General features: G+C 49.7%; 1 protein-coding gene across 9 annotated transcripts in view; it reads left to right on the top strand.

Annotated features, from left to right (window-relative positions):
• Positions 1 to 16188, top strand: part of SGCG (sarcoglycan gamma) — a 69775-nt gene extending 53587 nt beyond the window's left edge. For 4 of the 9 annotated variants that reach the window (XM_021065454.1, XM_021065458.1, XM_021065456.1 and 1 more), the window contains 3 exons: positions 2630 to 2749; positions 12200 to 12323; positions 15468 to 16188. In XM_021065454.1, the coding sequence (XP_020921113.1) occupies positions 2630 to 2749; positions 12200 to 12323; positions 15468 to 16005 (782 nt within the window). In that variant the 3' untranslated portion in view covers positions 16006 to 16188. Of the gene's footprint in view, positions 1 to 2629; positions 2750 to 4747; positions 4821 to 12199; positions 12324 to 13747; positions 13886 to 15467 lie in introns of those variants that run through there. The other 5 variants (XM_021065459.1, XM_021065460.1, XM_021065455.1 and 2 more) reach the window with 3 other exon arrangements.

A 16571-nucleotide genomic window follows, 5' to 3' on the forward strand; every position in this document is an offset into this window, starting at 1 on the left:
CAAGCGTGTGATCATTGGGACAAAATAGCCCAGAAACACACCCAGACACCTGCGGTCAGTTCATCTTTGACAAAGGAGGCAAGAATATAAAATGGGGGGAAAAAAAACAGTCCCTTCAACAAAAGTGGTACTGAGAAAACTGGGCAGCTACATGTAAATCAGTGAAACCAGAACACGCCCTCACGCCATGCACAAAAATAAAGTCAGAATGGCTTAAGACTTAAACATAAGGCAAGACACCATGAAACTCCTTGAGGAAGAACATAAGCAAAACCTTTCTGGACATCAACCAGACAAATGTTTGCTTACATCAGTCTCCCGAGGCAACAGAAATAAAAGCAAGAATAAACCAATGGAAGCTAATTAAACTTCAAGCTTTTACACAGCAAAGGAAGCCATTTTTAAAAATGAAAAGACAACCTACAGAATGGGAGAAAATAGTTGCAACAGTGCAACTGACAAGGACTTAATCTCCAAAATATACAGATAACTCGTGCAACTCAACTACAACAAAAAAACAACCCAATCAAAAAATGAGCAGAAGACCTAAATAGACATTTCTCCAAAGAAGACATACAGAAGGCCAGCGGGCCAATGAAAAAATGCTCCATGTCACTAATTTTTAGAGAAATGCAGATCAAAACCACAATGAGGTAGAACCTCATGCTGGTCAGAATGGCCATCCTTAGGAAGTCTACAAATAACAAATGCCGAAGAGGGTGGGGAGAAAAGGGAACTCCCCTTCACTATTGGTGGGAATGGAAACTGATACAACGACTATGGAAAACAGAATGGAGGTTCCTCAGAAAACTAAATACGGAACTGCCATATGATCTGGCAGTCCCATGCCTTGGCGTATATCCAGACAAAACTACAATTCAAGAGGATACCTACACCCATATGTTCATTGCAGCTCTATTCACAATAGCCTAGACATGGAAACAACCTAAATGTCCATCGACAGATGACTGGATTAAGAAGATGTGGTACATACACACAATGGAATACGACTCAGCCATAAAAAGGACAAAATAATGCCATTTACAGCAACATGGGTGGAATTAGAGACTCTCATACTGAGTGAAGTCAGAAAGAGAAAGACAAACACCATATGATATCACTTCTATCTGGCATCTAATATACGGCACAAATGAACCTACATACAGATCAGACACAGACTTAGAGACAAGGAGAACAGACTTGTAGCTGCCCAGCTGCCAAGGGGGAGAGAAGGGAGCGAGATGACCTGGGAGTTTGGGGTTAGTAGATGCAAACTATTACATTTAGAACGGACAGTGAGGTCCTGCTGTACAGCCCAGGGACCTCTATCCAATCACTTGGGATAGAACATGGTGGAGGATGACCATGAAAAAAGGAGTGTGTATATATGATATGTATGACTGGGTCACTTTGCTATAAATCAACTGTACTTTAATAGAAAAAAATTAATAAAAATTTTAATAAAAAATGAAGCTTAAGAGAAGATAACACATAGAGGAAAGATGAGTTTGACTTTATAATATAGACACACACATATAAATGAATGAATAATCTTGGGATGGTTTTGAGGTACAAACTACTGGGATGACATAGGCACGTTGGTGGCCGGGTCTGAAACTGATGACTGCGCTCCTTGGGAAGTTTCTCTCTGCTTTCCAGCAGGTGCCCGTCAACCTGAGTGGGTACAGGGAGGGGCACGGGGACACATACCCAGAGACTACTAAGTAGTCATCTCCCAGGAAACCTACTTTTCTGGAAAAGAAGATGTGCGCTCCCAAAAGAATGAAGGGACACTTGTAGTTCCTTAAGCAGATGCTGAACCGAGTGTTCCAGACACTTTGGGCCGTTATCCCACTAGGGTTGCAAGGCGGGGAGCACAGGGAGATTGAGAAACATACAGTCACGGATGCCCAAGTGCACCAGTGAGGGAAGTTGAACAAGACTGCATTTGCTGAAGGTACGTGTCCCCGCTGCCTGGCACATAGAAGCACGTGTGAAACATTTGCTGCATAGTCATGCTTTGGAAGGCAGTGAGCTAACGTGCACGTGCAGGGAGTGAGCTGGGAGAGAAAGTCACGCCCCCGGCCCTGGAATGGGAAGAAGACGGAGCAGCCTCCAGTGACGGGGGAGCAGACGCAGGGCTGTGCCTCCCTGTGGTCGTCGCTTCTCTCCACGCGGTAGGAGGCGAGGCTTAGGGCAGAGGCGACACCTGCAGTGTGACCCAGTGTGTTCACGTGGGCCGTTAAAGTGAGCCGTTCGGAAGATGGCCTCACACTTCAGAATACAAAGTCCTCAGCTGGGTAATACTCATAACAGGTGCAATTTAAGTAATCTGGGTAGAAGAATTATACTGTCTTCGGCAAGTTTTAAAAGCCGCTGACTTTTAAATAATGTATTCATGCATATGTTGGTATAGATTAACATGTGTGATCTCAATTACTTTTAATTATATAATAGATTTAAGCTTAGGACTAAAAAGGTAATCATAGAGTCAACAATGTGGGTAACACATCCTAAATGTTTAGGGATTCGGTAGCGCTGGGTGACAGGGCGTGTGTAAAAATAGTGCTTTGAACACCACATAGGGTAAATACTTTGTTATAAGAAACTGTTCTAATTAATTCTTCAGGTCCCCAAATGGTAGAGATCCAGAGTCAGCACTTTCACATCAACTCCAGGGATGGCAGGCCGCTGTTTACCGTTGATGAAAGGGAAGCTGTGGTCGGTGCAGACAAGCTTCGAGTGACTGGTACGTAGGAACTCTTATTTGTTTAAATTAGGGAATCATTAGCATACCGTATTAGTTTCAGGTGTACAGCATACTCCATATTTGCATGTATTGTGACACGATGACCTCACTAAGTCCAGGTAACGTCCGTCGCCGCACACACGTACCAGTTTTTCTTCTTGTGATAAGAACTTTGAAGATTTACTCTCTTAGCAGCTTCCAGCCATCAGTACAGAACATTCTGGACTTTCCTGGGGCTGACGTGCTGACGTGGCATCCGTGCAACCGGAAAGCAGCTGCCTTTAGCCCAGGCCCTCGATTTCCTGCAGGCGGGAGGAGCCTGCTGGACCAGACAGGGCTGAACTGCAGGGGCGCCGGGTCGGGGACGAGGCCTGTGGCTCAGAGACGGCAGGACCGTCGTCCAGCAGGACCCTCGCCGCCTTCGGATTTTAGTCACCTGCTCAGTGAACCCACCGCACTCAGCATGTCTCTACCTGTCTTATTAACAACTAACTTGAGATACAATTTTTCTTTACCGTTTCTTTTATATTTTGCAAATCAGGAGAAGTAAGGGGGAGGGAATAAGATAGAGAGATGCAAAAATCGCACAGGTTCCTGTGACATCATAGTCTCTGCCACACCAGACGGTGTGGAAAACGTGTGCACTGCAGGCAAACCAAACACGGTCCTGTCGCATGTGATTGGCACGGGGAATGGTCGCAGCGCCAGTGCTCGGGAGAGCCTTACTCCCCGTAATGGCCACCATTATCCTGTAGGTTTGCAGAACCGCCGTCTCTGAGCCACAGGCCTCGTCCCCCACCCGGCGCCCCTCCAGTTCAGCCCTGCCTGGTCCAGCAGGCTCCTCCCGCCTGCAGGAAATCCGAGGCCAGTGCGGGGGCGGGGCCTAAGTCAGGGGTGGCGGAAAGCAGAGATGGGGCCCGGACAGGGGTGTGGCCTAAGATGGGCTGGGGCCTAAGGCCGCGGGGGAGTGCAGGCCAGGCGGAAGGACCTGAAAGTCATGATGAGCCTTTCTGTGTGAATCGCCCCACTGCACACAGATGAAGAGTGTGGGCTTGGAATGCAAAGCACAGCCCTGCACCTTGGCGGTGTAACTACGCAAGTTAATTAATTTTTTCTATTCCTCAGTTTCCCCCTCTGTAAAATGGGAAGATAATCGTACCTGCCTTGTGGTGCTCTGCGTAAAACAAGTTAGGATATATCAGAGAGCCCTTCGTTTTGACCTGAGCATCTCGGCACCCCAGCCCACAGCCACAGCACCTTGTGTATAACTAGGTTCTCAGACGAATGAATCAGCTGGAAACTGCTGATTCCTAGAAATTAGAAAGTCAGTTTTAAGTATTCAAAATTAAAATTTTTCTGAAAATTTCCTGATGTGCTCTAGGAAACAAATGACACACAATGAAATTTTCGTACATAAAATCTAGAGAATGAATCAAATTACTGTTACCTAGAATGTATAGACGTAGGCAGTTTTCAACCCAAATTGCTTTCTTTCAATTTGAAGGCTGATATTGCTTTCTAGCTTTAATTTTTTAATTGAATTATAGTGGATTTACGGTGTTTTCGTTTCTGGCAAGGCTAAGAAGGTGACTCCGTTTTATAAATATATGTATGTGTGTTTTCTTGTTCTTTCCCAGCATGGTTTATTACAGGATGTTGCATCTAGTTCCCTGAGCTCTACAGGAGGACCTGGTTTATTTTGCGTATAATAGTTTACATCTGCTGCTCCCAAATTGTTTTCTAGCTTTCACATAAGCCTAGGTATTTGTAACTGCTTTAAACATCATGTTGTGTTGATAGGAACCTATGAAATGGTGGCACACTTGGAAAAGGAGGAAAGACGTTATGCTTTTGTTTCTTCCTTGTAACTGAAACCTCTGTACAAGCTCAGCAGCCATCAGAACCTCCGGGTCCTGTGCTGCGCCGTGTAGATGCTCAGTTTGTTGGCTGTGGTTCCCTTAACTTTTGTAAAACGCTGCGTCTTTGCTTCGTGTTTAGGGCCTGAAGGGGCTCTTTTTGAACATTCAGTGGAGACACCCCTCGTGAGACCTGACCCCTTCCAGGACCTCAGGTAAGAATTGTGTTCCGGTCGAACAGACCCCTTGCGGAAGATCCCTGGCCATGGGCGACGGGAACACGTGGGCGCCTCTTGCCAGATCCTTCCTGACTCCCCTCGCGGTCTTCACCCCGATGGCGCTCCGCTCAGACAGGTCGCTCTGACCAAGATCCGAGGGCGGCGGGGGTCCTGCTGGTCGACGGTCCTGCCGTCTCTGAGCCACAGGCCTCGTCCCGACCCGGCGCCCCTGCAGTTCAGCCCTGTCTGGTCCAGCAGGCTCCTCCCGCCTGCAGGAAATCGAGGGCCTGGGCTAAAGGCAGCTGCTTTCCGGTTGCACGGATGCCACGTCAGCACGTCAGCCCCAGGAAAGTCCAGAACGTTCCTCAGGGCTCTCCGCCTGTGACCTAGATTCCCCCACCCGCTGGGCTCTCCGCGGTGACCTAGATTCTTTCTCCCTGCCCCCCTCCGCCTGTCACCCGGACCCCCTGGGCACAGGCATTGTTGGGCAGCCACCACCACCACCACCCTCCGTCTCCAGACATTTTGCAAAACTGAAACTCTGCCCCTTCAACACCAGCTGGAAACCCCCATCCTGCTCGCTGCCTCTGTGAAACTGCCTGCTCCGGGTGCCTCATGTAAGTGGCGCCATGCAGTATCTGTCCTTTTGGGACTGGCACCATATCCTCAACCTTCGGTATATTTTTACCAAGGATCAGAGTTGATAAAATCACCCAGTTCCTCATATAAGTTTATTTTTTATACAGAGTCTCTGTGTGCCTGTGTGTATTTCTCTTCGTAGGCTACTGGTGTTGTTTACTTCTGTAACTCTTTATTCCAGTAGTATATTTGTATTTTATAACAAAGATTATTTTTTAAGTGTCTTGAAGAGATCACCAAAACTCACATTTAGAATGTGGACTTGAAAGCTATTCGAGACAACTAACATATTCCAACAGTTCTGTCTAATAGGGAGACAGCATACAGTAGGAGTCCCGGCTGTCCAGGAATCCAAGCCTGCTGGGCTTGGTCAGACTCACCTTTTCAGACTAGTTCTTCTCACATGTAAAATACTGATAGTAATACACATCTCAGAGGGTTCCAGAAAAGATTTAATAAGCTATTAAAATGAAAATTTTTTGTAATGTTGTATACAATCATTTTTATTATCATTATAATACCAAGTAGGTATTTATACTAAATGGAGTTGGAGTGAGGAAATTCAACATTTATCTTTAATGTCTAATTAAATACTAATCAAAAGCGAGTGGAGGTTCAGCTCCTCTTACCCACGTAGAGAACATTTGCAGCATATACATAGATGGTGACTATAATTAAAACAGCTTCATTAGTTTTGATAAAGGATCATAAGATGATTAGTACAGAATTACTGTAGTTAGGGAAAAAGAACCACTGTATTTTCCTAGGAGAGAAAAATGGTTCAATCTCTTTAAAAAATAACCCCATTAAAACCATTTTGGAATTACAAAAATAACGTAAATTGTAGCAATGTCAAGCCACTCTGCAATGAATGTCATTATTTTAAAATTATAGATTTTGAAATTAAACAATTCATCTTGTATTTTCTCATTAAGAAATAAATCTGCTGGCTTCTACAGCAGGCCCTTAATAAAATGATGATAAATGTCAGAGGAGTATCCTCTGGCTTCTAAAAAGTGGTGCTCAAGAGGGATTATGTAACCCAAGTGTTAAAGCCAAAGTGACTGAAAACTTGTAAGGAATTGCTTGAGGAGTGTGATTGGATGGAAGGGATGAACTCACATTTTAAATGCCTTCAACTGTCAGGAACTGTGCTCTGTGGGTCACAGAATTTATCTCATTTAATCACCTCTTGCCCCGTCTTATGAGAGAGAATCTAGATCTAGACTGCAGCACATCTAAGACACAAAGAAAAAAACATAGGCAACTGATAACTTCAGCCGTGGCTCCAAAGCCCATGTACACTCTGTTCCCTCTCTCCACCACCCAAGGGTACCATTCAGTGATTTATTCTTTTTTTTTTTTTTTTTTTTTTTTTCTTTTTACAGCCACACTTGCAGGATATGGAACTTCCCAGGCTATGGGTCAGATCAGAGCTACAGCTGCAGGCCTACACCACAGCCACAGCAACATCAGATCCGAGCCACGTCTGTGACCTACGCCACAGCTTGTGGCAACACCGGATCCTTAACCCACTGAGTGAGGCCTGGGATCAAACCACATCCTCACAGACACCAGGTCAGGTTCTTAACCTGCTAAGCCATATCGGGAACTCCAATGTATTCTTTGGTTCACTACCAGAGTCCAGTGGTAGAGTGCGTGAGAGTCATATTCTGTAATTCTTGCCATGAACTGTCTTTGCATTTTTATTTCTGGGTCCAGTAGCATTGTAATTCCTGGCCTGAGTAAAATGAAAACAATTCTAGATTATCTTAATTGGTCTATGCAAACTTTTAACATGGATTTTTGTTGGATTCAAGTCACAAGGCATTTATCCAAAGATGTCTGAAATACGCATGTTTAAATATCACAATTTAAATGTTGGTATTTGCTCAAATGATCACAAAAGGGTAAGAATTATTATTTTGTTTGAGAAAGAGTATAATGAACCTGTGTTTAAGCCAGATTTACATTTCTTTTGGCAAATCATCTTTAAGAAAAGTATGGACTATGATACGCTGTTTTCAGGCTACTTCTCATTCCTACGTGATACAATCCAGTCTTTTTTTAAAATTCAGCACAAATGTATTGAGCATATTTCTGGTCCAGAATCTGTAACAGATGCTGTTTCTATGGTAGTAAGAGGCGTGGTCCCTGACCTCAGGGAGTTTAAAGTCTACTGGGAAAAGAATCTCGCAGACAGCTTAGAACGACGCAGTTCATGGCTATGACGAGGGTACACATGGCAACGAGGCATAGGAGAAAGAGCACAAGCTTTTCTCGGGGTAGCCTTCTGAGGTGGTACCACAGAAGCGGCAGCGTTGGAACTGAAACGTCAGGACTCAGTAGACGTGAATGTGGTAGGTAGACTGCGGATCTCAGCAGTCCCGCAGGGGAGGGGTGGCGATTACTTGCCACTGTCTGGGACCAGTGCCCAGCACGCAGTCAGGGGTAGGTGTGTATGTTCATTACATAAGCACAGTGAGCAGAGGGGGAGACACCTGCACCCGCCTCGAAGACTCACAAATAATGGTTTGCTTAAGAAGAGCTTGTAAATAGTGCCCAAGTAGAAACCAAGAAAAGCTCATTCCCGGGTCCCAGTAATAAAGAGGAAATTGATGGACAGAGCAGAAGCCAAGCCAGGGGACTCATGGAGAAGCCAGGCTCTGGAGAGATTAGGGGCGGGAACTTGAAGATATTACAGGACTCAGATTCTAAGCTACAGCTTTGTGTGTTTTAAATGCCTGAATTAAGATATCTTATAAGTCTTGGCCTCCAGGAATTGGGTATTTGAGTTTGCTCACTGCAGGAAGGATGGCTGCCTGTGCCATGGGTTGTAAAGTTACCCAGGAGGAACCATGAACCTCAAGTGCTTGGTTGGCCAACGTAGGACAATGAGATCCGCCCTCCCTCCTTGTATAGGAGCCCTAAGCTGGAAAACTAACGCTCCAAACAGCAGCGAGTTTACAAAACTGATAGGAGAATTAAAAAAAGAAACTCCATTGGAGAAAAATTAACCAGTTAACTCTGACATAAAAACGCCAATGGAAAACAACGCTTCCTGAAGATGAGCTTACGGAGAGAAGAAGAAAAAGGCAGACAGACAAGGAATTGAACTGCCATGGAGAGAACTAGCCACCCCTCCAAGTAGTTGAACAAAGTGAACAGATTTTAAAATAGATATGAATAAAATGCTCAGAGAGGAAAAAAAAAAAAAACTTGAATGCCAAGGTAAAGCAAAGATGAGATGAAAACAGCAGGTTTGGAAACCAGACATTCTGGACATGAGAGCTCAAGTAATGAAAGTAAAACCAGTGGCAGCCAGAATTTCCCTTTCTCCAACAAAGGAATCCGGATTCCTTGGAGAAATCCGTGGCTCCTTCTAGGACTGGGGAGGGGACGTGGGTGAATTTCGAGTGCCTTGTAGCTGGCAGGTAAGTGCTCAGAATCAAAACAATGCAGGTACCATTAAAAAAAAGAAAAAAGGCAGTTGGTCATTCCCTTTGTGCCACAGCGGAAACGAATCTGACTCGTGCCCGTGAGGATGAGGGTTCAATCCCTGGCCTCTCTCAGTGGGTTAAGGATCCGGTGTTGCTGTGAACTGTGGTGTGGGTCACAGACGTGGTTGTGACATAGGCCGGCAGCTGCAGCTCTGATCCAACCCCCTAGCATGGAAACTTCCATGTGTCGTAGGTATGCCCCCCCCCCAAAAAAAGGGGAAAAACAATGCTAAACAAGTCACCCCCAAACGTGCAGATCATTAAATCAAATCAAATGATGTCATGATATTCCTAGGAAAAACAGGGTGTGTCAAAAGGACAGAGGAGCCAACTGCAGGAAGCTCAGGGGCCGAAGGTGGGCAACTTGAGCCAGAAAAAAAACTTTACTGTAATACTGGATTGAAGCCCAAAGTTGACAGGTATCAAATCTCCGTGATTTTTAGATTCCATGAGATACATTTTAAAAGGTGATGTTTTGTGGAGTTCCTGCTGTGGCCCAGCAGGTTAAGGATGCAGCGTGGTCTCTGCAGCACTCGAGGTCACTGCCAAGGGGCGGGTTCATTCCCTGCCCTGGGAACTTCCACATGCCATGCGTGCGGCCTGAGAAACAAAAGGTGATTTTTTTTTTTTGTCTCAGAATGACAGTGTTTATAATATGGACGCGGTCACATCGTTTGCAGACGTAGATGTTTAAATGTGTGATGGGTGCTCAATCTTTCAAAATTCTTTTAGGGCGGCCGGGAAGAGCACTGCTCCATTTCAGAGTCTGCCGGGCTTGGGAACGTGTGGGTTTCAGATGTGAACCCACTCCGCTTTACCACTCCTCCCAGCGCTTGCACGCGTGTGTGATTCCACAAGCAGGAAGAGTGGGCTTCCTACCCTTCTTGGCAGTGTTAGCGCCGTCAGAGATGACGACCTCTTTCGTTCTGATGCGCGTTGTACTGTGCTGTGTGGCTTTTCATTTCCCTGGTGACGGGTGTAGTTAAGCATCTTTCCTATTTTTATTTTGCTGTTAAGGTGGCTGCTTCTGTGGACTGACTCCTCATCTCTTTGCTTCTTCAATTACTTTTTTAAATGGATTTGTAGGGATTGAACTATATATTCTGAGTATTGGCCTTTTTCCTGGTCTGAGTCTTCATTTTTAATGTTTATATACTGAAATGTATTCATTTCTTTTATTACATCTGGAATTAAGCCATCATTAAAAGACTTGCCCTTCAGGAAGGGAAACTCATCAGCCACATTTCTTGTCCGGCTTAATCTTTGACATGTAGACCCCTGATCTGGGTGGAGTTTATTCTTGTATGAGCGACAAGGTATGAGTTCTGGCTCTAATTTTCTCTCTTCCAACTGGCCAGCCAGGTGCCAGCAGTTAGACTGTGTATGCAAAGACCTACCTCTGCCAGTATGATGGGAAATGCAGCCCTTAGCAGGTGTCAGAGCGCCCTGGGCAGGGGGGGCCATTTCTGCACTTCGTGTGCTGTCCGTTAGGCTGTCTGTTCAGGGGCACGTGCCAGCCTGGTGCCTCAGCGAGCTTCGGAAGGCACTGCAGTGTCTGGTAGGACGAGCTCTCCCCCCCCCCGCCCCCGCCCCGGCGGCTTTTCTCTGCCGTTTCTCCGTCTGCTCCTGCTGGTTTTCCCACATGACCTTGAGGCCTTCTGTGTCCGCTGCTGTTGAACCTGGCCATGGGGATGCACTTCACGACATTGCAGGCGCAGCCTTTTTGGCTGCGGTGCATCTAAAGCGCTGCTGAGCCAAGACAGCTCATCTTCAAGGACTGGAATTAGGCAAAGAGGTTGCTCTCCTCGCAGCGTCATTTATAACGTGGTTGCCCGCTGGTCACAGGGCCTGTGGGGGTCGTTCGTGCTTTGAGAACTGACCTTGAGGCCGACTCCCTTACCCCAGGGTCCCTGAAATGGTCCTGCCCTTGGCACGTGGCTCACACATCCTCCTCGCCTCCCCCTGCCCCCGACCCCTTCCCTCCGTCCACCGGTCCGTCCAGGCCGACAGCCGGCCAGGCTCAGGGAGCTGCCAGTGTTTCCCCAACACCCCCATCGCTGGACCAGTAAACCCCACAGATGCCTCTCAGCGTTTTCGCACGCTCCAAGCACGACTGTAAAAAGTGTGACAGGCACGCGTGTACCTCCTGCGAGATGCACTAAAGAAAATGAAGCTTTGTTTTCCACAGCAAGCAGACGAGAGCTCTGCCACTTAAGGCAGCCGTCCATCTGCCTTAAGTCTGTCGGTCACGCAGCGGATTCTCACGCGGAGTCTTTATCAGGCAGGTCTCTCCTCCCAAACCCTTGCCCTCTGCCTGCTGCCCGCTGCAAGGCGGTGTCTGTCCTGCCTGCTCAGTGATCTTCAGACCCCCAGTGAAGCGGGTCGGCCTTTCAGCTTCGGGCATGAGCTGGGTTGGAGCAGCTGCAAACCCTTTCAAGTGGTCCCGTTGTGCCATCTGGTGGGAATTCGGTCTCTTCCAGGCAGAATTCTCCCGCTCCCTGGGTTCATGGCTCTGTGTCTGTGTTTGACCGAATCACGAGGAGATGCTGACAGACGTCACAAAAGCACAGCCAGCCGAGGCCAGCGCCACACAGCTCATGAGTTCAGCATTTTTCCAAAAGAGGTCTCTGCATCTGCCCTGTCAGCTTCCCGAATTAAACAAAACAAACAAAATGCAAGCAGCACCTAAAAGGCACAGTGACATCCTGGTTTGGGAACATGTAGCAGATGAACGTGTTTGTCTTTTTCCCGAAGAAGTTTGTGTTTTGCCGAAAGAATAGGTTTGCGGAGATTTGCGCAAATACTGTTTCTTCTGGAGCCGTGTACGGGCTTTCACCAGGCCGTCCGGAGCTGCGGTGCGGGGACGGGCTGTCTGGTGTCTCTGTGTGTATTCAGAGGACACTGATTCCATAGAGTCTCGTCAATGGGAAATTCAGTCTCTCTTTTTGGTCATGGCTGCAGCATATGTAGAAATTCCCAGGCCAGGGACCAAACCGAGACCTGAGCTGCTGTAGTGACCTCACTGGATCCTTAACTGCTAGACCACCCGGGAACTCCATTTCTCTTCTGCCCTTTATTTCTGCCTCTGTCGAGGAGTCGTGTGGCAGATCTTGGCATTGAGGAAGGCATGAAGCTCCTGTACACCTGAGTGATGCTCTTTCTGTGCTCAGCCGCTGGCTGGGAGTCCTCGAGCGGCGGGTCTAAGCTGTCTCTTCCTGCCGTCTTGCCCCATTTCAGACTGGAGTCCCCCACGCGGAGCCTCAGCATGGATGCCCCAAACGGCGTTCGCGTTCGCGCACCTGCGGGGAGCGGGGCGGCCCTTTCCCAGATGGACATCGTTCTTCACAGCAGCGCCGGGCCGGTGAGTTCAGCCACGGACGGAGCGCCTGCGGGCGCGGCCGCACGGCCCCCGAGGCTTCCGCACGGGAGGCTGATGGTAGTTGGGGAAGAGGCGTCGTGAGAGGCCTAGAGCAGAAAGCGGGAAAGGAAGGGAGGGGCCCCTTCTCGGGGACGGAAGGGCCGAGAACGGCCGAAGCAGCCCTTCGTGGGTCCAGGCCGCTTGCTGTGACTGCTGCTGGTGCTGTCAGTGTCTTGTTGTGTTCAGCTCTGAATAACCTTAGACGCTCAGCGCTTGCAGGATGTACCTGTTCTGCCATCGCGTTGTGGTCCCGTGTCGCCCGGTGGGGCTGTCAGTAGGGGTTACCTGCTACCTGCTGTCCGGTGTGCTCACACCCAGCTCTGCTCAAGTGGGAATTAAACTCACAAAACTAGGGAGTTCCCATTGTGGCTCAGCAGAAATGATACCCGACTAGTATCCATGAGGTTGTGAGTTCGATCCCTGGCCTTGCTCAGTGGGTTAAGGATCCAGCGTTGCTGTGGGCTGTGGTGTAGGTCGCAGATGAGGTTCAGATCTGGTGTGGCTGTAGCTGTGGTGTAGGCCAGCAGCTGTAGCTCTGATTCGACCCCTATCCTGGGGACCTCCATATGCCACAGGTGCAGCCCTAAAAAGCAAAAGAAGGAGTTCCAGTTGTGCCTCAGCAGTTAGCGAATCTGACTAGCATCCATGAGGACGCAGGTTCCACCCCTGGCCTCACTCAGTGGGTTAAGGATCTGGCATTGCTGCAGCTGTGGCATAGGCCGGCAGCTGTAGCTCCAATTCGACCCTGGGAACCTCCATATGTTGCACGTGAGGCCCTAAAAAGCAAAAAAAAAAAAAAAAGAAAAGAAAGAAAGAAAAAAGAAAAGAAAGAAAGAAAAATCAGAGCTCCAGTAATGAAAACCTGGCACCTCAAGTCCAGAAATAAAACATCAGTGGCACGAGCCATGGTTCTCATGGGCTGCAGAGCGCAGGCTACACACTGTGGCTCCTCCTAGTGCCAGCCCAGCCTGCCACCTGCCGGCTGGAGTTCAGGGGAGTGAACAGGCCTCTCTGGGCCTCTCTCCTCAATTGTCAAGTGGGAAAACAGCATTTACTCAGCCGTGTCACAGGCTTATGAGAACTCCATGCGGGACGGTAACTGTGGAATTATATTAATTGAGTATTAGCAGGTATGGTAGGGGCAGCAGATGGAGCCCAAGGAGCAGCTCCCAAGAGGGCAGGACCCACCTAAGGGCAGCCTGCTGGTGGGCACAAGTATTGTCCGGAAGCCCCTGCAGGCTGTAACCTAGAAATTTTAAAAAGAAAAACTTGGGAGTTCCCTGGTGGCTCAGTGGGTTAGGGATCTAGTGTTGTCACTGCTGTGGCACAGGTTCAATCCCTGGCCCAATAATTTCTGTATGCTGCAGGAGCAGCCAAAAAAAAGTTTTTATGTCTGGAGCAGATAAATGCAAAAGTGGAAATCAAGAATTTTGGAATCTCCATGGAGTTCCCGTCGTGGCGCAGTGGTTAACGAATCCGACTAGGAACCATGAGGTTGCAGGTTCAATCCCTGGCCTTGCTCAGTGGGTTAAGGATCCGGCGTTGCTGTGAGCTGTGGTGCAGGTCGCAGACTCGGCTCAGATCCCGAGTTGCTGTGGCTGTGGTGTAGGCCGGCGGCTACAGCTCTGATTCCACCCCTAACCTGGGAACCTCCATATGCCGCGGGAGTGGCCCTAGAAACAGCAAAAAGACAAAAAAAAAAAAAAAAAAAAAAGTACTTTGCAATCTCCAAATGCAAAAACAGCTCAGGCAATAAAGGAATAATTAAACAAACAAAAAAAAGAATTTTGGAATCTTATTACTAAATCATGTCACTACCTACTGAAAATGTATCACCTGGAAAAAAATCCATACCGATTTTAATTTTGAAGTAATATTACTTGTTTTCATGAGTTAGGTGTCATTTTTGCAAGTAGCACTCAGCCTGCCCCACAATTGAAGGCGAGGCCCCTATTACTGGACGTAGTTCAGAGTGAAGGAATGTCTGGTTTCCCACAAAACCTTCTCTGCAAAAGGCAAGTGAAGATGAACAGGAAGCAGTATGTGGACCGCCGGGGGCCAGGGTTTGCCAGAACAGGGAAAGTACCTAGAAAAAAAACAAGAGTTACCCCGAAAGAGAAGAAAAGCTGAGCTAGGGAAAAGGACAGACGTGGACAGAATCCAAAACGCTGGGCCTCTTAGGATCCACTTTATAAAAAGCCACACCCATTTGAGTTCCCGATCTGACAGCGTCCCAGACCACAGGGCGAAGCCTGCCGTCGTGCACGGGCCCCGTCCCCCCGACTGCTTCCCCAGCAGAGGGGGTACCAGCGGCAGCGCCAGGAGGAGAGTTGCAAAGTAGAGGAGAGCCAGCCTTGTTGGCGCGGAGGCCGCGGAGCCGTCCCTGACGTCGAGGCCTCGGGCGCTCGGGTGGTTCAGACCTGGACACCTACTTCCTCAGGGTGTCAGAAGATTTCCACATCTCCCTCTGGGGCCGCGTGTTCCCACTTCCGCCCCACTCAGCCTTTGCAGGGACGGAAACGCCCAGGGACTTTCCTCTTACGGTGGTTGCTTTAGCCTGTGTGTCACCTGCTTTCCTGCGTCTAACAGAAGGCAGCAGCGTTTCAGAGGGTTTATTTTTTTTCAGATGTTTTCAGAGTCAGGGAAATGCTTGGTAGATGTTAGCATGAATCGCCTCGCCCAGGAAAATTGGGAGAAATCCCGGCATTCACAGATTCAGAGGACAAGCTGCATCTACTTCTGCGGCTTGTTCTTTAGCCTGACGGGGGAGAAGCTTCAGGTCAAGGTGCATCACAGGATGAACGGGAATCTGCAAAAGAATGATAGGCCTTGTCTGAAATGACGGGGAAAGGCCTCTGTAGGGCTGTCGCCTTGCGCCTCTTCCCGCCTCAGGGAGCCCAGTGGGCGGGAGGAGGAAACGGCCTCCCTCCGGTGACCCGGGCTGCGTCGCCCCCTGCCCGCGCCACGCGCGGGGCCGCCCGTCGGAGCGGGACCTCAGGAGAGCCGGGCCTGCGCGTCCTCTGGGCGGCGGGCCTGCGGGCGGCCTGGGGAGCCCTGACGCCGCATCTCCCGTTTTCTCCCCCGCAGCTCGTCCTTGATGCTGAGACCGTGTGTTTACCCAGGGTGGCCCAGGGGACGCGGGGCCCCGGCAGCTCGCAGGGCCTCTACGAAGTCTGCGCGTGTGCAGATGGGAGGCTCTACCTGGCGGCGGCGGCCGCGGGCACCACGTGCCACGAGAACAGCGGCGTCTGTCTGTGAGCGGCGCCCCCCGGGAGCTCGAGGTCGGGCGGCGGCCTCGCTGGGGGCGCTCCGGGACCCGGGTGGAAGCTCAGCCGGCACGCGGCGGGCGCCCTCACCCTGTTCCATCCGATGCCCGGATCGCGGCGGGGCCGGTCGTCGTGGACACCGCCGACGGTGCGTCTGTCCCACCAGGCGGAGGGGTTTTGCCCACGGAAGCTCCCCAGCTTTGCCGCTGGGCCGCGGCGGCCTCCAGGGACGCCCTCCGCGGCGGTGTGGACACACGCCCGGCGTCCAGCCGCGGGTCTCCCTCGGGAGGAAGAGCATCTGTCCTGCGCACGTGTCCCCAGGGTCGCGAGCCTTTCCACGGCGTCCCTCACATCTCTGAGTGCTGCCCTCGCTTTTATGCAGAACGCGTGGGTCGCGGGAGATCTCCGGGTTTAAAGGGACCTGGAGGTTGACGTGATTTTCAGCGGGGCCTCAGAGGGATAAATTACACAACCCCTCGTGCGTTCTTTATGTATATTCGACGAGCAATAAAAATCAACCTGTGTTTTTCACAGATTTTGAAGTTTTTGAGTATCTGACTTTCTTTAACCCTCACAACTCTCGGGGTAGGTGCTGTTTCCCCCGTTGCTGGTGACAGAAAGGTTCAGATGGGCCGGGTCACGTGCAAACGACCCTGAACGGAGAGCCTGCGGGGCAGCGTCGGTTCTCACCTAGAAACCTTCAACGTGTCTCTTTCCATGCGCGTCACCAACCTACCTGACACCTGCGCAGGCGGCCGGGCGCTTGCTTGGGGTCTGTCACCCACCAGCGTCACACCCCGAGCAGGCGGCCTCTTGGCTGCCCGGCCCGCGTGCTGACCTCACAGGCCAGGCCGGGGACCAGGCGACGCGCCTCGGAATCGGCCCGTCGCAGTCACCACCACGGTCGTGTAAACTGGGCATAGGC

Source organism: Sus scrofa, chromosome 11 (genome assembly GCF_000003025.6).
Source record: "Sus scrofa isolate TJ Tabasco breed Duroc chromosome 11, Sscrofa11.1, whole genome shotgun sequence".
Taxonomy (NCBI): domain Eukaryota; kingdom Metazoa; phylum Chordata; class Mammalia; order Artiodactyla; family Suidae; genus Sus; species Sus scrofa.